Raw genomic sequence first — 21,819 nt, 5'->3', positions numbered from 1 at the left:
CATCTAATTGCTTTTGTATTTATGTATTTTAGTATTAAGCAGTGTTTAAATTATTTTATACAACCCCATCAATGTATAATATGCCAATAGCAATAGGATTTTTTTTTTCATGGGAACGGATTAATCATTTTCCCATTATTTCTTATGGGAAAAGTTTGTTTGGTATACGTTCTGTTTGGTATAAGTCAAAGGGTCTGGAACGAATTAAGGACGTATACCGAGGTTCCACTGTATGTATATATATATATATATATATATATATATATATATATATATATATATACTAATAAAAGGCAAAGCCCTCACTGACTCACTCACTCACTGACCCACTCACTGACTCATCACTAATTCTCCAACTTCCCATGTAGGTAGAAGGCTGAAATTTGGCAGGCTTATTCCTTACAGCTTACTTACAAAAGTTAAGCAGGTTTAATTTCGAAATTCTACACGTAACGGTCATAATGGTCGATAACGGTCAACAACGTCCACCATGTTGAACTTTCTTATTCATGGCCCCATCTTCACGAAATTTGGTAGGCGGCTTCCCAGCGCTAACCGAAACCAATGTACATACTTATTTCGGTGGTATGACGCCACTGTCAGCCGCCATATTGAACTTTCCAACGTCAGTAATTCTCCAACTTCCCATGTAGGTAGAAGGCTGAAATTTGGTACTTATTTCGGTGGTATGATGCCACTGTCGGCCGCCATATTGAAGTTTTCAACGGTCTTTGTTACTTATTGGCCCATCTTCAAGAAATTTGGTACGCAGGTTCCCAACGCTAACTGAATCCTACTTACGTACATATATACGTCCATAGCCTGCAGCTCAGTCACCGTGTGAGGCGACATTGGGTCCCCCATCCCAACGCCTCCCACGTTGTTGGCTGCTTGCCTATATAAGGCCGTCTGTTGCTCCACTCTCTACATTCCCTTTCCTTGCTTCGCCACGGGATTCACGTCTCCCTGCTGATAACTACAGCCTTTTTATTTAATCCACGGCTTCTCCGCTGTTTTATTGTTCGTTTATTATGATTATAGTTATTGTGTAGGTATTTTAGACTTACTTTACATTGTTCAGGTACTCATTTCCTTTATCATTCCAACCGTTCCCGCATTACCATGTCTATCGAGGTGATCACCATCGATCAAAGAACTGTCACTTACCGAGTGGTTTCCATGCCCGGAGATGGCACCTACCTTTTCCATTCTCTTTGTTACATATTGCACGGCCATATCAGGCTCACTCTTGATATCCAGAGGAACATTGTGTCTTATGTATTGAATGACTGGGACAGGTTCAAGGTGTGGACTGATGACGGTACAGGAAATAATTATACTACACAGGAGCACTAGAAGAGTGAAATGCTTAAGCCCTTCACCTATGCATCTGCATGTGAGTTGATGGCTGCCGCAGAATTGTTCAGTTGTTGCTTTGAAGTGTACCGAAATGGCCAAATATTTTACACCTTTGGACAACCGCCAATGCCTCTTAAACATCTTAGATTCACAGGTGACGATTTCAGTAGTGGATATTTTGATGTTTGTAAATGTTTAAACTCTCAAATGCTGGATGTGATTTTATCGATGAAACCGGTTGTGTGCTTACAACGCTTGACAGATGGCGAATGTCTCTTCAACACAAGTCCTACAAATACTGTCGTAATTGAAACACACCATGAAACTCAAACCGATTATGACAGCAGCAATCCAAGCTGTGAGATTTGAAACAAGATTACTGTTCACATGGCCAACTGTAAGTTACATGCTCAAAAGTAAGATCAGCGCACAGCTTGGTCATATTACAACCGGAGGGCCGAACTCACAATGTGGTATACAAAGAGATCCTTAACAAATAATTATTGGCATATTTTCCCTCAGTTTAAAAGGGTTTAATTTTCTTCTTGATAAAAATTTTAAGGCAGTACTTAGCCTCTGCAAAGCGTGGGTATTTTGATAAATATATATATATATATATATATATATATATATATATATATATATATATATATATATATATATATATATATATACTAGCTGTGTAAGCCTGTGGTGTAAAAAGCCTGGGGTCCCAGAAACTATTAAAATTGTCAGAAAAAAATTTGAAATGTAGAGATGTCAGGTAATTGAAAGGAACAACTCTGTGCCTCTCTGTCTTAGGAGTTTTCATTTTGCCAACTTGCTCGCCTTGCTTGTGTATTAGACGTGTATCCTAGGAGGTGAACCCCTTACCCCAGTTCCACCTCTCACTTCTGGGCCAAACAGACACACACACTTCCATGCTTAGACTGTATATATATATTGTCACAAACTTGACTTATTTGGTTTCCTTGCTGCAAAGATGTAAATTGTATACAGCACTGAAGTGCACAAAACTGAGTCCAAAACAGAACTGAGGGAATAGGGAAAAAGGTGGAGGTTTTTAAAGGGGAAGACAGGAAGTGAGATCAAAGGGGCCAGAGCCGGCAAGGTCTTCTTCCATAGGTTCAGTCCCAGATGTGACGTCAAGAGGGCCAGATGGAATTTCCCGTGAATGGTCTGCAGGCAAGGGAGAAAAAGAGTCAGTGCACAGTATGATTCGGAACTGCCCTTTCTCAAGCCCTTTAGCTGCCTCCCATGTGCACATATGTGACAAGGCCCCCCCCTTAGCCCAGACCCATCGGGTCAGTCGACCCTGACCGAGAGGTCGTGAACCCGAGAAAGAGCAGCAGCGTTGGTGTAAAGAGTGCCCCGAGAATGAATGAGCGAAAACTTGCTTGGCTGGAAGTCAAGAAACCACCTGGTGACCCGCGGATTCGACTCCTTGTGCAGGGCCATCCACTGTAAAGGTCCATGTTCCATGACAAGGGTGAATTCCCGGCCCAACAGGTAGTACCTCAGCTGAGTAATTGCCCATTTAATCGCCAAAGCCTCTCTCTACACAGCCGAAAACATGATCTCCCGGTCCAACAGTTTCTGGCTCAGGAACATGATAGGGTGTTCCACACCATTGACACTTTGGCTCAGCACGGCCCCCAGGCCTGTGTCCGAAGCGTCCGTCTGGAGCAGCGAAAGGCAACCTTTTTCAAGTTGGGTGCGCTAAGTCCAAAACTTTTCTTTCGCAGCGCACCTGAGGGACTGCCCATAAATAAAGTCGTGACAACACAATCTATGGACAATCGCCAATAAAAACGGTTAATTTTACAAGTTTGAAAGACATTCTATTAATAAAGGAATCAAAGGATAAATCTTAAATTTAATTAATGTGAACACTGAGATTGTTTTTCAGCACATATGAGATTGATTGATCAATTTTCGAAAGACAGGCACGCATTTCCTTGTCGATCATTTGAAGTCGCATTTCTTAGACTTAATTTCCGTAAGTGTTCCGTTATCTGTTTTTCCAACATAAAATATTTTTTTAATCAACCAAACGTTCAAAAACACTAGCAATTTTAAATATTTTACAAAAGTTTTCTCAACGCCCCAAGAAAATTCCACGCCGCAACAATGCGCCACTGCGCACTGGTTGCCCGACAATGGTCTGGAGGATGAAAGGTAAAGAAAAGTTAGGTGCTTTCAAAATAGGTGCGGACGTAAGGGCCTGCTTCAAGTCACTAAATGCAGCGCCTGCCTTTTCAGTCCATACTACAATGTTTGGGGCCCTCTTCTTTGTCAAATCAGTCAAGGGCGCCACTCTGTCCGAGATCTGGGGCACACCTTGGCGGTAGTACCCCACTAACCCAAGAAAAGCTTGGACCTGCCACTTGGTTCGTGGACGGGGCCATTTCAGAATGGCATCTACTTTGGAGCACTGTGGCTTCACTGTACCCCGACCCACCAGATAGCCTAAATACTTCGCTTCGCTCAATACAAAGAAACATTTCTTGGGATTAATCTGAAGCCCAGCCTCACCAAGTGTCTGCAATACCACTTTTACCTGCTGTAGGTGTTCCATTCATGTGCTGGAATAGATGACCACGTCATCCAGGTAGGCAGCACTGTATGAGTTATGAGGCCTGAGCACTTTGTCCACTTGATGTTGGGAGGTTGCTGGAGCCCCATGCAACCCAAATGGAAGGACACGATACTGCCAGTGTCTGCTAGGGGTGCAGCCTTCGCGGATTCCATTAAAGGAACTTGCCAGTACCCCTTTGTCATGTCCAGTGTGGTCAAATATTGAGCCTGTCCAAGCCTCTTGAGGAGGTTGTCCACTTGTGGCATTGGATAAGCATCAAACTGGGAGACTTGATTAAGTCGAAAGAAGTCACTGCAAAACCTCCAACTCCCATCAGGCTTAGCGACCAATACAATGAGACTGGACCAGAGACTATGACTTTCCTCGATTACACCTAGTTCCAGCATGTGCTTGATCTCAAGCTCCACTTCAGCACTTTTTGCCTCAGGAAGACGATACGGACGTTCTCGGACTATAACCCTGGGCTCTGTCACAATATCGTGCTCAATCAGAGAGGTCCTTCCGGGGTTTTCACTCACTACCTCCGGGATGGACAGGATAACTGTTTCCAGCTCCCATCGCTGTCTGGGACTTAAATCCACACCAAAGTTAAGACTAGCCGTTTGAGCAAAGAGTGAGCGGGGCTGATGGGAGGAGGGATCGGGATCCCTGTCCTTCCACAGTTTCAGCAGATTTACATGCTAAACCCGCTCCCTCGGCCGACGATTGGGTTGACTCATCAAATAGTCGACGAGTCCTTTGCTCTCCTTAACTTCGTAGGGACCTTGCCAATGAGCAAGCAACTTAGAATGGGAGGTAGGTACTAGAACCATAACCTGATCTCCCGGGTGGAACTCCTGTAGAGACGTGCCACGGTCGTAATATCGGGCCTGTGCTGCTTGAGCCTCTTCCATGTAACTTTTAAGGAGGGGACGAATTTTACCAAATCTATCGCGTAATTGCGCGATATATTCCAATATATTTGTAGAGGGAAGAGCCTCTTCTTCCTATCTTTCTTTTAAGATATCTAATATGCCTTGGGGTTGTCGCCCATACAGTAATTCAAAAGGGGAGAACCCTGTGGAGGCTTGTGGGACTTCTCAATAGGTAAAAGGATGAGGGGGAGGAGCTGATCCCAGTTCCTTCCATCCTTGTTGACCACCTTATGAAGATTTGTTTGAGAGTTTGATTGAACCTTTCTACCAAACTGTCAGTTTGAGGATGATATACCGCGGTCTTTAAATGCTTTATATATATAATATACTGTAGCCCTCCCTCCGCTAAACTGTCTCATTATTAAGATATTTCACTGGTGGGATGCATATTTGACACACTTCAATTAAATTAAATAACCAATGGGTCCGATGAATCAATCATATTTATACTTGCCATTATAATACTGCAAAATAATGCTTTGTGAACACTCACCCTTAAGGTAATTACATAATATACCGATTTGCTTATTTAAAATATGTACATGTACAATTATTTATTTACAATCATGGACATGTAAAAAAAAAACACATTTATTAAACAACCCAATCAGGAGATATCATCCCAGTTTAACTCAACTTAATTACTTGGTCCGAGTTAAATCACAGTCAGTGTCTACTGGGACAAACACATAGAAATCCATAACAATAATAATAATAATAATAATAAGTAATTGGTGAGCTTAGTTGGAGCTCATATTCTGTGCACAAATCCACAGTTATTCATGTCTTCCTTCTGGAACATCCATCACGCTCCATTTCAACACGTAGATAGAACACAGGAATCTCGCAGCTCCACCTTGGAAACGCTGGTAACATCGTCTTGATTGCTTAATCATTCAGCGTCCCCTTTTCCTCATTTCTTTTACCTGCCAAATACCATAATGGCAGCTGTCCAACATTTCAGCTGTCTGTCACTTTTTCCCAAAGCCACGGTCCCTTTTCATCCACGTTCTAGTGAGCCAAATCCTCTCTATGCTCCGTCACAGTTAACATTAACAGGAGCAGGAAACACTTTTTTTCTCTTTTTTTTATGCTTTCTCTCTCTCGACTGTGATACAGGTTTTTTTACTTTTTTTTTCTTGTCTTCTTATTCTCTCGTTTAACACTCTATACCATCTCTCTCCCTCCACACCATAATCATGTTTTTCATTTTTTCTCCAGCTCCTCTTTGGAAAAGAAAAAAAAATCTCATTGTGTAGCTAATGGCATTCTATACCTTGATTAGTAGTAAAGAGCACCAACCACATTTTACTTTGTTCCAGCTTTTGAAAAAAAAAAGTGTCACTGTGTCTAACTATTAAGTTCACTATTACATCCAACAAGTAGGGCACTAGATTAACAATAAAACAGAATAAGAAAGAGATCAATGGTTAGAATATCTGACCAGAGTGACCATGGCTAAAGATCAGGGGACAACTGGAGCTGGATCTAACTGACAGAGAGGAACAAGTACAGCAGGATATATTAAAGATAATGTGGAGGTAGGCAGTTTCAGAAATAAAAAGAAAAAAAGAGACATGTAGGAAGAGGACAAGGATGAGGAGTGAAAGGTGGACCAACAGAGATGGACAATAGCAGTAGAAATGATCAGGTAGTTATAGACAGTAGGAGTAAAAGAAGGTCACTGGTGGAGAGCCAACAGGATTAGGACTAAAGGCCATGTGGACATCAGGTATGAGACACAACAAATGACCATATCTGGACAGAGGGCACTATAGGTGTCCATCATTAAAGCCAAGTAGACTAAACATGTCAATTTCTTTTTAAAATGGATGGTAAAACAAGGTGTAACCCACCAATTGACAGAAAACGTTGACTTAAATCAGTCTCTGGACTACATGACAAAAAACAGATGCACATTATATGAATTAGATCTCCACGGATATTGAGAGCAAGTCTGGTAAGCGGACCTCAATGGATATGTCACTTAGATACTTCAGTGTGTGAAGTAGTGCTCTCTTGTGTTTGTAAGTCATACTTTGTCACTCTTATGAGAAAAATGTAGGCTATCAAGTGACTTTAGACTCAATCGTATACAGCATCTTTTTTGCATATTTTTCATGTACACATGCTCCTCAGCAACTAGAGGATATGACTAGAGGTACGCCCCCTGCGGGTGATATATCTTTTTTTTTTACTGATTTCAATCTTTCAAATTTCAGTCAGGCTTTGACTAGATGGACTTGAAAACTATTAAAACTAACACAGCAACACTCATGTGCACACGTTCACTTCATGTATTAGTGTTGAAGTTACTTCGAAAGATCTCTGGTTCACCATCCAGTTGGGACGCCAGAAATATGAAGAGATCTGTACAAATTGTGAACGAGGTAACGAGTCTAACCTGAGACTGAGAAGACAAGTGTCTGAATGGGGATTTTAATGAGGTGACAATGATAAGTACAAAGTAAGGGACTATGGGAGAAATTATGTAAGTGAATTAAGATGACAAGTTTAGTGTGTGACATTGGCTGTCCTGGATTCATTAAGTGGGCCTTTCTGGTCACTCATTGTCTTCACACAGGTGACAGTTGCTCCTCATGTTGTCCTGTTGACAGTCCAATCAAATATTCTTACTGACATGTCTAACCAACAGACCACATTACAGTCAGCACAGTCAGTGAGGAGTTTGTGTTACTTTTATGCTCTTTAACCTGTCAGTTTGTCTGTCTGCCCCTGTTCATGTCCTCATCACTTTCTATTCTCCATAGCATCATTCAATGTGGTCTCACCTCCAGATGTTGCTCAGCTCTCTCTTTAGTTCTTTCTTCTCCACACTCACCACTGACTAAACTGGAGCTGAACAACAACAACTTGGAGTATTCAGGAGTGAATCAGCTGTGTGAGGGGCTGAGGAGTGAAAACTGCAAGTTAAAAACACTAAGGTGAGTGAACAACAAGTGTAAGTGAGTGTGTGAGTGTCAAAGTGAGTGTGTTTGATAAATTTTATTTTTTCTGACTTGATAAATTTGATAACTCCACTCTCACAATACAAACGATGTGCCTAATCTGACCATCTTCAGTGTCACATATAGATGGACAGACACACATGAGTTGGAAGCAGGTGCAGATTTCCCTTTACAATTTGAATTCATGAAGACAGCATTGTGACCCTTAGCCTTTAACAACCATTGTTCACTCTGATTGTCCTCTCTGTGCAGTTTGATGTTTAATTTCTTGTCCCACAACCCCATGCTGTCCGTTCTTTATTTAAGTCATGTCACTTTCCTCGTTCACTGTCCTCTGCCTCAATTGTCATCCCTAAAGTTGATTAAAATTCACCAAAACAATATAAGAAGGAGAAACACAGTGAATGGTAACATAAGAGATGGCTGAGCATGGACAAACAGAAATGTATACCTGGAGCTGGACTAAGATGATAAACAGAAATAACCAGAATTAGACTTACATACATACATACATACATACATACATACATACATACATACATACATACATACATACATACATAAATAAATAAGAGACAGGAAACAGGAGGACAGGGATGAATGAGAGGTGGACAGACAGAGGAACAGGACAAAAGGTGGACAGCAGCAGAAGTAATGACAAGCCAGTCAGACTGAGTGACAAGGTCATGGGGAAGATAGGATATGGATTGAAGGCAGTGTGAACAGTAAGTTAGCAGACACTGAAACTAACCAGAGCTGGACAGAAGACTCAGTGGGTGTTCATCATTACAAGCAAGTGGATGGAACACTCCAAGTTCTGTGTCAAATCATAAAACAAGACCCGCCAGTCGACAGAAAACATTGACATAAATCTGCCAGTGGACTAAATGACTGGCAGGCTGACACACATCATGTGAATTAGATGTCCACAGACACTAAGAGGAATTTAGGAACAGTGACCACGGTGGGTGTTTCACTGAAATACTCTAGTGTGTGAAGTCGTGCCCTCTTGCGTTTGTCACCCACACTTGTGTCTCTTGCGGGACATTTAAAAGAAAAATCTGATTACAAGAAAATATATTTAGGCTGAAGTGACTTTCTAATCAATCCAATATATAGTGCCTTTATAATATTCTTTATGCAGAAATGTTCCTCAGTAGCTCACTGATGGGATTACAGCTTCAAACCGCCACCCAGCCTTATAAATCCTTGCTTTACTCGTTTCCATTCCACACATCTCTGTCAGGACCTCATCAAATGCCAGCAGGCAATCAAATGGCTGCCCAGAGATGTGAATATTCTAACCATCACTACAAGGCCATTAAGGACACCATTCACACTACCTCTGTGCTCCCCTGATTAATCTGGTCACTCTCTTTGTTCCTGCATGGAAACAACAACTGAAATTATCAAAGATGGTCAAGAGCAGGTGGACCAGAGGAGCCACAGAAGAGCTAAAGGATGGGTTTTAGATTTGAAAGTTTCTGAAATGGACACAGTATCACCTGAAAGCACATGGACATGGTCACTTCATGTATCAGTGTGTGAAGTCAAATGGGCATTAGCACAAAAACTAATTTGAAGACCAGCAAAGGTAAAATTGGATTCAAGCAGAACTTAGCTAACTGGACCAAGACAAAGAAATGAAAGGAAGAGAATAAGGCCAAGAATAGCATGGACAATGAGGATGAGAGAAAGGGCAAGAGAAAGTTTTGAGAAAAAACCTGAGAGACGATTCTATGCCAATGGCTTCCCTTTGATATGAACAAGTGACCAACAAGACACCAAAAGCTAAAAGAAAATGTACATTGGCTCAGCTAAGCCCAGTCCGACAGAGCAGCTGGACCAGTTTAATGGCCGATTAGAAAGACAGTGAGACACTGATGGAGGTGCGGGTTTGACCTATGCTATTTTACAACCACCTTCATCTACTCATGTTCAAGTGTTCCATACTGTTTCCTATGTTTTGGACATTGGAAATTCACTTCTGAACTTGCTCTGCTTCTATCTTCTTCGAGATCTCCAATATCATCCCACAAATCTGAAGTCTTAATGACCACAGACCAGTTGATTTGATGTTAACAAGCAATGAAGACCATTCAAGGCCTCCTCCTGACTTACCTCAGGATTGCAACACAAGGTGTCTTTTATCCTCTACAGCTTGCCAGATCAGTAGTTAAAGCCAGACCTCAGATGACTGGGTCAAGATAAAGAACTGGAAGTAATAAAAGAGGGCCAAGGATAGCCTGGAGAAAGAATATGAGAAAGGACAAGGTAAAGTTCTGAAATGAGCTTGAGGAGCAATTCTATGCAAATGGCTGCTCTTTGATGTGGACAAGTAATCAACAAATCAACAACAATAAGTGGAAAACACCCAGTGACTCAGTCAACCCCACTCTGACAGCCCAGCTGGATCAGTTTAATACCTGATTTGACCATAGGTTTGCAACATGAGATGTCTTTGACCCGCTACAGTTTGCCTGTTTAGTAGTGATGAGTGAACTTCAACAAAAATAATCATGAAACCAAATGATATTTCAATTGTAAATGGATATGTTATCACCTCATGAATAAAGGCATTTAGATCTGTCAGAAGAGATTTTGGACATTTATTCCACATGTCTTCCTGTCCTTTAGTATTAAAATAAAATACTCTAGTGCAAAAAGACAAATCACTAGAGTAGATGATTTGCCATCTGTTTTGTTTGTTTGGATAGGTTGATGCCATCTTTGCCAATTATGATGACAATATTGGTGACTGAAATTCCAAACGTGCACGAGTGATCAAAATGAAACTCCAAGGTCTCTGACAGTGGGAAATTGTATATCCTCAATCTGTTCTGCAGTAATCTAGAAACAAGAAAGGCAGAGTCATAGATAGTGGGTTTGGGGGTCAGCATCCACGTTAATTGTTGTGAATTTTCCTGACAAGAAAACAGAGTGATGTGTAAAGTGGAGCATTTGGTGTGCCTCGATACGGAAGTACGCAGCATGTCACATTTTTAATAGGCGCACTGAACTCTTCAGCAGTAATGTAAAACAGAGCCATTAATAGAATTGATTTGACTGAAGTGTAACATGAAGAGAACACAGATAAACATAGGACTGTGACTGAGGACTTTAGTAGCAAAGTTACATATAGCCCACCCCAAGGAAACTCTTTCAGTGGGTTTTAGAATCTGCAATTGTGAAATCGCCAAAGACGCTAATTTTAATATTAGTTTTATGAAGCTGTATATATCACTATTCTTGAACCAGTAGGTCTGAAAGGATGACATGGTTGAATTTAGGCCTGAAGTTCATCTGCTGCCATAGGGACAGCCTTGGACATACATAGGTATCTTGTTCGGAGATTTCAATTCAGCCGTTAATACCATCATCACAAGGCTACTACATGAGAACCTGTCAAGCTTCATGTGTCTTGCTCAGTTGGTCAGTGGGTCACAGACTTTATGATGGACAATAAACAGCATGAGCAGCTGGCAAACACATGTCTGACCCTCTGACCCTCAGCACTGGTGCACCACAATGCTGTCTGTTCTACCTCTGCTGGTTTCCTTTTCCACAAATTACTGCACTTTAGCCACCCTATCCAGACACTCAGATAGGCAGGAGATAGGTTTTGCACCCAGCACACGGTTTTTTTACAGTGCACAAATCACCAACGCACAACACAATCCAGTCCCTTCTCTGTCGCCAGTCCATCCACCTCTACTTCACCTCAGGCTTTGTCCTCTTCCTCCCAACTCTGGCCATCGAGAGGTGGTAAAAGGCATCAGGAAGGACTCCTGGTGCCCAACAACCTTCTTCCAGCAGCACTTCTGGGTGTGGCGGAAGTGGTGCTAAATAGGGCCCCATAAAAGTCCATGCGCCCCCTGGTGGTGGCCACAAGCCCCAGTAGGGTTGAGCTTCTATGCACCACTGGAAACCAAGGATGCTGCCCTCTGTCGGCTCGGGGGAGAAACTGTCCTGAGAATACCCTCTCCCACAGTCCTTCCTTACTCTGGGTGTCCCGGCCAAGTAAGGCTCCAGCAGTCCGCCATAACACCTTATTACTTTCTATTCTATATGGATGACATAAAGATATATATAAAAACAATCAAACAATTACAACAGATACAAATAACTGAAACATTCACAAGACATACACATGGAATTTGGACTGCACAAATGTAAAATAATTAAAGTAGAGGAGGAAGTCCTTAGAGAAGGTTGGTATACCCTCAAAAATGGCAACTAAAATGAGGTCATGGCTGATGGTAAACTGTACAAATACTTTTGGTTTATAACAACAAGGACAAACTTATACAATACAAAAAAATTTAAAGATACTCTTACACAAAAATATGCATACATGTATACCACACAATTAAAGCCATCAATACATCTGCCATACCAATATTAATGTATTCCTTTGGAGTCCTACATTGCTCCCAAACATACCTACAAGAATACAAAGGCAAATGCAAACAACAGCACCCCAACGCCACCAAAGAACAACTCATTCTTCAACATGCTGCGGGAGGAAGGGGGTCCCATAAACGGAATTAATTTACACACTGTGGCGGGCGGCTGGAACTCTTACCCGGCCAGGACACCCTGAGTGTGGAAGGACCAGGGTAGAGAGTATTTTCAGGACAGTTTCACTCCAAGAGCAGCCCCGTGGTTTCCAGCAGGAAGCTCAACCTGCAGGGGGCACATGGAACTTTCCAGGACCTTATTGCTCGCTGGGAACCTGGAGTCCTTCTGGGTGCCCTATAAAAATGGGCCAGAGTCAGGAGGAAGAAGACAAAGCCTGAGGAGGAGTGGAGGCGGATAGGCTGACGGCAAGGAAGGGACTGAATTGTGTGCTGTGTGGTGGTTGGTGCAGGGTAAAACGCTCCCCAATTGTAAATAAACGGGTGTAGTGTGGCAAAATCTGTCTCCTGCCTGTCTGTATCTGGGACTGGCTCCGCATCACAAATTAATATCCTAAGGAAATTCTTCAACACCAGACAGAATACAGCAGGGCTGTTTAGCGCTGGCCCTGGTTTTCAATTTTAACCATTTTCTTTTTGCTGCATTTTAATTGACTTGCTATTTAAGACTCAAACCCCTTAATCATTTCTTTTTTCCTTAATTATCAGCCAAAGAAAATGAGATACAAGACAAGCCAACACATAGCCAGTTAACCTGCATCCATCACACAATATTTGAAAATAAAGAAAGATGAAGGTCTCAGTAATGTTGGTCTGCTCAAGTCACCAAAACATTTTGAATTTTTCTTAGAAAAAAGAAAATCATCACATTTGGAAATGCCTACTGTTGGCAGAATGAGCGCACTAACACGCCATAGCTGTAAAGAATGGGTTTAGTTAACAACGAGAACTGGCTTCTAATTAAGAAGTGGGTTGAAGTGAAACTGTTTGGCGTTTGAGGCTGTGCCTTAGCTGGTCATCTGCTCACTCAGTTCACATTGCATTTCTGTTTGGGTGCCATTCAAGGAAATAAAGATGCAATTCAGAGGAATGTGAGAGTGGTAAAAATAAAACTATTGAAATGATGGGAAAAGAAGCCAATTTACAGCAGAAATTGGCCACTTATTAAAGAAAATGGCAGGAAGGAAAACCTGCCGCCAATGCGGCCCCCCAGGATCGAAGCTGGGCACCCCTGGCGTAGTTGAACACTACACAAAGCAATAGTTCATGCCGATACAAACTCCACACCCTACCTAACCTCCATACCATAGACAACATCACAGAGGACATAACAACCACCCAACTTGAAACACAGGCATGGACCAAGAAAGAAACTACATGGTGGACATCCTCATGTCAAATATCTGGCTAAGCACTGGTGAAATGTTTGGTGAGACAGAAGGGTTTATGCTGGCCTTAAAATATCAAGAAACAATCCAACACATCATATCAGGCTATAAACTAGTGACATGACAGATGCAATCAGATGGCAAGCATCAAGAGCTGGCAGTACAACACAAACTACTAGACACTTACAAACCAGACTAGAAGAATGGAACATGCCATGCATACTGTAAACTGTCCATCTTGACAGCTGAGTGGAAGATGATGTCAGTTTGATTGACCACCTTCCATCACTCAGGGGGGCATGACAGAAAGAACACACTCCTGGCTATACAGCACCATTAAGGACAGCATTGGTCTTATTGTGGAATGACATGAAGGAACAAAGAGAACTGAAAGACAAACAGGTGACGTGGATATTTAGGTGATATACTAATAAGACCAGAGGCTGAGGTGGCAGGGGTCTGAATGTGGACTTTAATGAGGCAAGAATGATGAATATGAAGTGAGGGATTGTGGGAGAAATGATGATAATGAATATGGAGTGTATGAACTTGTTTAGTGGGTGACAGCAACTGTCTTGATGAGCCTTTCTGACAACTCATTTTCCACACATGTGACAGTCACTCATGTTATCCTGTTGATGATCTAGTTAGCTTCTTACTGACATGTCTAACCAACATATAGATATGATAAACAAAAATGGAAAATGGTGAAATGCATTTAATGAAATAGAAAAATAAAATCTGCTGAGCCGATGCCTTCCTCTCTTCTGTTGTTATGAGGCCATCAGATGAAACTGTGTGGGAAAGAAAAGAAAAACTGAACAAGCGTTAATAAAATAAAGAGAATTAAAGATGGCCATTAGATCCCCATGTCTACCTTGTCTTCACAACACATGATGTTTGTCCCTCAGGTTTTGTTTTTTTTTTTTTCATTGTCTTCGCCATACAATCCTAGAGTATAATTATTACATTTCTCCTTTAATCTTAACTTTTGATTTCATTCACACTATACTATTTTTCTTCTGTGGTCGGAGATTCACTATAGATGGACTTCACAGTCAGCACAGTCAATGAGAACTCAGTCTTTGATACAAGCAGCATGAAGTTTGTTTGGTTTACTTTTGTGCTTTGTGTCTGTCTTGTCTGTTCCTGTTCATATCCTCACTTGTCTCTCTTTATCTCCACAGCCTGTTTCAATGTGATCTCCTCTCCACATGCTGCTCAGCTCTCTCCTCAGCTCTTTCTTCTCCACACTCACAACTGACCGAGCTGGACCTAAGCAAAAACAACATTGGGGATTCAGGAGTGGATCAGCTGTGTGAGGGGCTCAGGAGTGAAAACTGCAAATTAGAGAAACTGAAGTGAGTGGACAACAAGTGAATGAGTGAGGAAGGATGTGAGAGTGCTTGTTGAATTTTATTCCTTCTGACTTTATGGATGTGGCTGCAGTGTCACATGTGAAAAAACAGACAGAGAGACATGAGATGTCTCTATTGGTTAATCTCATCCTTCTAGTCATTGTCTCTGTCCAGTCTGTTGCTTTATTTCTTGTCCCACAATCCAACACTGAAGATTCCTAATTTCAAACTCATTCTTTTTCCTGTCCTCCATTTTTACTTCCCTACTTTACACTCCTTTACCTCTGATCCCCTTAATAAAGTTTGTAAAAAGTCACTTGAACAGAATAATGGAGAAGAAACACCATCAGTGGGAGCAGAAGAGCTGACCAGAGTGATCGTGAACATAGAGCAGTGGGTAACTGGAGCTGGACTGAGGTGACAGAAAGGAGCAGGGTTAGACTGATAAGATAAGGAGACAAACAGCGAGAAGAGGAAAGAGGAAAAACAAAAGAGTAGAGGGTCAAAGAGGAAGAGTGACATATGAACAAAGACAGGAGTATGAGAAAAATAGGAAAACAATAGCATATTGACCAAAACTTGTCTCCTTTGTGCAGTGCAAATGTCCCCTGTGTTTGTGGGCATCAGTCTCTAGACCTGAGCTCTGTTCTGGCCTGTTTCAAAATCTTTACCATCACCTCAGAAATCACAGTTCTTAAAGACTATGGCACCATTTGACTTGATGCATGTTGAGTCAACAGGTATGTCAATGATGCACAGATTTGTGCCTAACCTTCGTCTACTGACATCTTGACTGTCCTGGACATATGCGAGGATCTTGTTTGGAGATTTCAGCTCAGTCTTTAACATCTTGAGCATTGAGCTGTTAGAGCAGAAACAGACAGCATTATTTGCCCAGCTCAGTCAGTCAGTGAATCACAACATTTGTGATGGACATTAAACAGGAGTGGGTGGACCAATACATATCTAACCCCCTGGTCAGCACTGGTATACCACAAGGTTGTCTGCTCTCTGTGGTGTGTCAGATATCCTGGGATAAATAAGGGTCTTTTGGTGTTCCAGGCTAATCCTCACATCTTCCATCATGCAGCCTATGAAGTGCTTGCAGACCACTGCCTGTTAAGAGTTTGTCTGCTGGCTGATGTATTGTAAATTATCTAGCAAACTCACTTATGTGATTTATAACGCTGTAATATGTTTTTAGTATTTCATCTCAGAGACTCCATTTTGATCAGGAAGTACATGTAGTTAATTAGGAGACTCTACATGTCCCAGAATCTCATATTTTACACTTTGGCCCTCCCATCCCCATCTGTTCTCTGCATATTGTGAACGATCAGCCCCCTACGCACACAGGCACAGAGACACAAGTGCAAAATACACCCTTTTAAATTTCTTCTTTTCAGCACACAGTACATAAATCACCAACAATGACCACTACGGCTCAGTTTTTTTTCCTTCTTCTCTTTCTTTTCTTTACCACCTACACCCCTCCAATCAAGCTCTGTCCACCACCTCCTGACTCCGGCTCTCGGAATGGAGTGAAGTGGCCTCTTGTATAGTCCATCCGGAAGCGCTCCAGGTGCATTCTGATCCTCTTCCATGACTCCGGGACTGTCCAGGCGCTCCCTGGCAATGACCATGTGCCCCAACAGGGCAATCCAGGGAGGCTGCCCTCTTTTAACTTCTTTACATTCAAGTTCTGTTGACTGGCTACACTGTACTTAAATAAATGTTTTCTTCCCTATTAATGAATACTTATTACCTCACTCTCTACTTGCACCAGGCACCTACTGGCTTCATCGGGTCCTCCCTGTGTGCTTTGAGTAGTAAGAAAAGTGCTATATAAATGTAAAGAATTATTATTATTATTATTATTATTATTATTATTATTATTATTATTATTATTATTATTATCTGGAGCAGGCTTCAAAAACAGGGATCTGGCAAAAAAAAAAACATACAAATTTCAAAATATATGTCAAAAGTCCCACAAGGGGAAGGAGAAAGGTAAACCTTCAGCTTGGAAAAAAGCGCCAATGAAGAATCTTTATATATATATGATATATTTTACAATGAAATACAAGGCAAAAGCATCTTAGCATGTAAAGAGGCACAAAAGGAGTTACCTAAATAACAATCTAAATTAAACAGTCCAGAGACAGGATCTGAGAAAACAAGACAAGAAAAAAAGAAAACAATAAAAACAGTAAATCCAAACAGTGAAAGCGATACTTATGAAAGTCCAAAATAACCTATGAATGGCTCCTACTCCTAGGCCTTCATGGCTCATTTACACGGCCATACGAAGTGCCCAGGACATTTGTGGATAACTGACAGATGAGGCTTCTTTCTGGCATACCTTCTAAATAATCTGTCGGCATGCGGATGCCTTCTGATGGTGGTTCTGGAGACCTGATAACACCGGGATTTTACTTTTTCTTGCAGTTCTCCAGATGTGATTCTTGGGAGGCAATAGTATTCCCACGAATCACAGCTGGGGAAGTGCACATGTGTTTTTGCTAAAAATATTTATTTCTTGATGAGGGCCTTGTTTGAATGAATTTGTTTCAATTAAATGTCAGATGTTTCTCATGTTTTCAGTGCAAGATGATGGTTCTTCAGCAGTTATTTTTTTCTAACCCTTCATATTAATTTTTACAAGGGGTGTAAATAATAGTGAAGGGCTCTTTAGACTCATATGCACTTAAGAATTATAGACCCATTTTAAATGTACTCCTTTTCTCTAAAATACATGAAAAAGTAAACAGCAATTAGCTTCAGTCTCACCTCACACATCACAATTTATTTAAGAAATTTCAGTCTGGTTTCTGCACCGATCATAGTACAGCAATAACGTGTGTCATAAATGACCTTCTGATAATGATAATAATCAGATAATAATCTGATAATAACTGTAATTATAAATGTTAAATTTAAGGGCAGCATTTGACACCATTGACCATTCCATTTTACTGCACAGGTGGGAAACTGAAATTGGGGTTACAGGCACTGTTCTTGCCTGGTTTAGTTCTTATTTATCAAATCAATTCCAGTAAATGCAGAAATGATCAGACAGAACTCCCATTATTATACTTAGAAGTGAGATATGGTGACCCACAAGGCTCAGTACTGGGACCTTTACATGCTTCCTTTTGAATCTCTCATTAGAAAGCACAACTTTAATTTTCATTCATATGCATTTGACTCACAGTTATACCTTTTTTTAGAACAAATCATGTTCCTCCAATGCTGTTCTTAATTAATTGTGTCAGTGACTTAAACAAGTGGATGGAAGAGAACAATTTGTCTCTGAATTCCAAAAATATATCTATATATATAATTCACTAAGGCAAGACACCCATGGAAAGCACGCCGGAAGGGGCGTGGATTCACTAAGCCACTGACAAGTAAGACGCCCATGGCGCATGCAGGAAGGAGCCATGCCCACCAACTCTAAGACCATTGAATACGACAACAACTCGCAGAACCACGCCCACCAACTCGGATGCGACGACACAGGAAAAACGGCGTCATTTATGTTCGTCTGTCGTAGAGTCCACATGCACCTCTGAGCCACGTTGACTGTTCATAGAGGCATGTTTCTCGCGGAAGTGAATCACTATATGCAGCGTGTAAAACAGTTTGCGAGGCGTATCCCATGGGGATAACTGAGGTTAAAACACAATGAAGAAAGCAGTCTTTAAAAACCAATAAGCCCTGTGCCTCTGTTTCATTACCGTCTCACCTGCTTCACCAATGCAGGCCCTGCAACAGTCGAGACGCTCTCTCAGCAGCTGACCTTCTCTGTGCCTGACCGGTTCACACAGAGGCACCACATGAGCAGGCAGTGTGTATGCTTCGAGTGCAAGGGTGGACGCGACAGGACCATCTAAGAAAAATCATGTCGCGGATGTGAATCACTGTATGCAGTGTGTAAAACAGTTTGTTTGTCGCAGATGTGAATCACTGTATGCGGCGTGTAGAACAGTTTGCGAGGGGTATCCCATGGTCTTACAGTTGGTGGGCGGGTCTCTGTTAGTTGCTCTTGCGAGCGGGCACATGACCAGGCAGTGTGTGTGCTTCGAGAGAGTGGGTGGACGCGACAGGACCATCTAAGAAGAATCATATTTGTCGCGGATGTGAATCGCTGTATGCAGCATGTAAAACAATTTGTCGCGAATGTGAATCGTTGTATGCAGCGTGTAAAACACTGTATTGTATGTTGCCCTCTCCAGAGTTACATCTTTTCATTCACCTACAGTCGTATCCTCAAAACCAACCCTATTTGGACAACTGTGTCTTTCAGGAAGTGTTCACCCATCAATACATAATTAAGCGGCGCCGCTGGTTGGCTAGTATATATATATATATATATGAGACATTAAGCCATTTACAATAATGGGCACTAGAACAGTAGTGCATAAACATTAAATTTTCTCTGACAGTAATACTGGTTTTGATGTCCGTAATATGCCTTTAATTTTCTGTCACAACAGTGGGCAATCAGCAGAGTCTCACCAGCAACTGATGTAATGTGTGGCGTGCACCTGATAATCATGCCTGTGATGTCTCCCCAGCAAGTAATTTAATGTGTGGCATGCAGCAGCTGATGTGGCCTGTGGCGTCTCCCTAGCAAAATGTGTTCAGCACCGCAGCAAGTATTTGAATCCGTGCTGGCGTGCAGCTGATTACTGTATGTCTTGTCTCCCCAGCAATGGATTTTATGTGCGCGGCCGCGACTACCCAATCAGCACTCTCCCCAGCAATGATGTCCTTCATTTGCTTATCATGCGCTGCCACGGCTAGGCCATTCACTGTGTGCCCAGCTTCCAGTGTGTGTACGTCCACGGTGCCGTTCACCAGAAGACACACACACGGACACCCTGGATGCCCACAGGGGTTTTATTAAAGAGGATTATTTATTGAATGGAATAATGAGACAGTAACTGTATTCTGTCAGTTTTTAACTCATTTGGAACCCCCATTGGTTTTATTGAATCGGCATGCAACATAGGTGTTGTCTTTGACTCTAGCATGGCACGTACAACACACATTACAACACAATCCAGAACATGTTTTTTCATCATAGAAATGCTGTAAAATTAAGACTTTTTTACTTATGGGGGATCCTTGTTGTGTTTATTTTTAGTAGGATTGACTACTAAACAGCATGGTATGAGGACTGTTTGCATCTCTCAGACTGACACAGACCACCTGTCTGCAGACCCATTTTGTTTTGAAAAACTCATTACAAACTTCAAAGGACTTTGTTGGACGTTATCTTATCCAAAGATCTTGACCATACATTGTTCTTCTCTCTCTTGTTAAATTAATCTTAGCCTGAAGGAATCTATTAATTTTTTACATTTAAGATTTTTCATTTAAAGATTTACCAGTGTTGTTTCTTGTCCTAGTGTGTGTATAATAACACAGGGTACTCCACTTTCTGGATTACATCTTGCCTGAAGAAGGGGCCTGAGTTGCCTCGAAAGCTTGCATATTGTAATCTTTTTAGTTAGCCAATAAAAGGTGTCATTTTGCTTGGCTTTTTATAACTGATAGGAAGTTTGTGTGATTTACATTTGTCTGTGCATCTGTCTGTCTGCCTGTCTGTCTCTGTGTTCTTATTTCTCTCTCTCTTCTTCCTCACAGTTTGTCCTTATGTTCTCTCTCCTCAACATGTTGCTCAGCTCTCTCCTCAGTCCTTTCTTCCTCACACTCACAACTGACTGAATTGAACCTGAGCACAAACAACAGCATAAAAGACTCTGCAGTGGATCAGCTGTGTGAGGGGCTGAGGAGTGAAAACTGTAAAGTAGAGAAACTGAGGTGAGTGAATAACAAGTTTGTTTTTTGGATAAATTGTATTTCCTCTGACTTTATGGCTGTGACTATTCCACAACTACAACACAAATGCTGCATTTAATCAGGACAGACTGCAGAGTCTGGAGATGAATGCCCCATCCTTGTCCTTGTTCTCCATTCTCACTTTCCTCCCTCACACTCCTCTAATGTCCTCAATAAGGTTTGTAAAAGTCACTAAAACAGAATAAAGAGTAGAAACAGAGTCAGTGAGAGGGCAGAATAAGGCACCAGAGTGAGCACATAAAAAGAGGAGTGGACAGTTAGAGCTGGACTGAGGGGACAGGCAGGAGTAGGGTACAATGACAAATGCAATTAGGGACAAATGAAGCAGAAACAAGATAAGAAAGGAAGACATGAAATAAGATGAAAATGGGCAGAGGCAGTAGAAATTACCAGCCAGCCACAGAGAGAGGAAGGAGATCACAAGGAGAAGAAGCTGGCAGGATATGAACTAAAGGCATTGTGACCAGTAAAGTGAGAGACACAGGAAGTGACCACAGGTAGACAGACAGCTCAGCATCATTAGAGACAAGTGGACTGAACAGGAAAATGTCTTTCTGAAAGAACAATAAAACAAGACATATGACACAGGTCAACCAAAACATCAAACCAAATTGGTGAGTGGACGTATTGATATGCTGACATGCACAGAAACCATGAGGAATTCTGACCTCGGTGAATGTGTCACTGAGATACTCCAGTGTGTGAAGTGGTGCCTTCTTGTGTTTATAATTCACACTTGTGAGACATTTAAAAGAAAAATATGATTATATTTTTTATGTACATGTGTTCCTCAGCGGCTCACTGATGTGATCAGAGATCTAAACCCCAGTCTTTTTGGCTCATTTCAGTGCTGCACTGATCAGTTAGGATTTTCTGAATTGTCAGCAGATAATCAAATGGCTGACCTGAGATGTGAATATTCTTGTCATCACTATATGGCCAT

At 41.6% G+C, this 21,819-nt stretch overlaps 1 protein-coding gene across 3 annotated transcripts in view; it reads left to right on the top strand.

Annotated features, from left to right (window-relative positions):
• The window catches only part of LOC120534490 (NACHT, LRR and PYD domains-containing protein 12-like), a 146,654-nt gene that overhangs the window by 75,566 nt on the left and 49,269 nt on the right, over positions 1-21,819 (top strand). For all 3 annotated transcript variants that reach the window (XR_005634765.1, XM_039762089.1, XM_039762088.1), the window contains 3 exons: positions 7,644-7,817; positions 14,835-15,008; positions 20,661-20,837. Coding sequence is in view for 2 of the 3 variants with exons in the window: in XM_039762089.1 (XP_039618023.1) it covers positions 7,644-7,817; positions 14,835-15,008; positions 20,661-20,837 (525 nt within the window). In the remaining variant the exon portion in view is untranslated. The remainder of the gene's footprint in view (positions 1-7,643; positions 7,818-14,834; positions 15,009-20,660; positions 20,838-21,819) is intronic.

This window comes from Polypterus senegalus, chromosome 8 (genome assembly GCF_016835505.1).
Source record: "Polypterus senegalus isolate Bchr_013 chromosome 8, ASM1683550v1, whole genome shotgun sequence".
In the NCBI taxonomy this organism is placed as follows: domain Eukaryota; kingdom Metazoa; phylum Chordata; class Cladistia; order Polypteriformes; family Polypteridae; genus Polypterus; species Polypterus senegalus.
The sequence above is the reverse complement of the archived record's forward strand: the minus strand, read 5'-3'. Positions and strand labels throughout refer to the sequence as shown.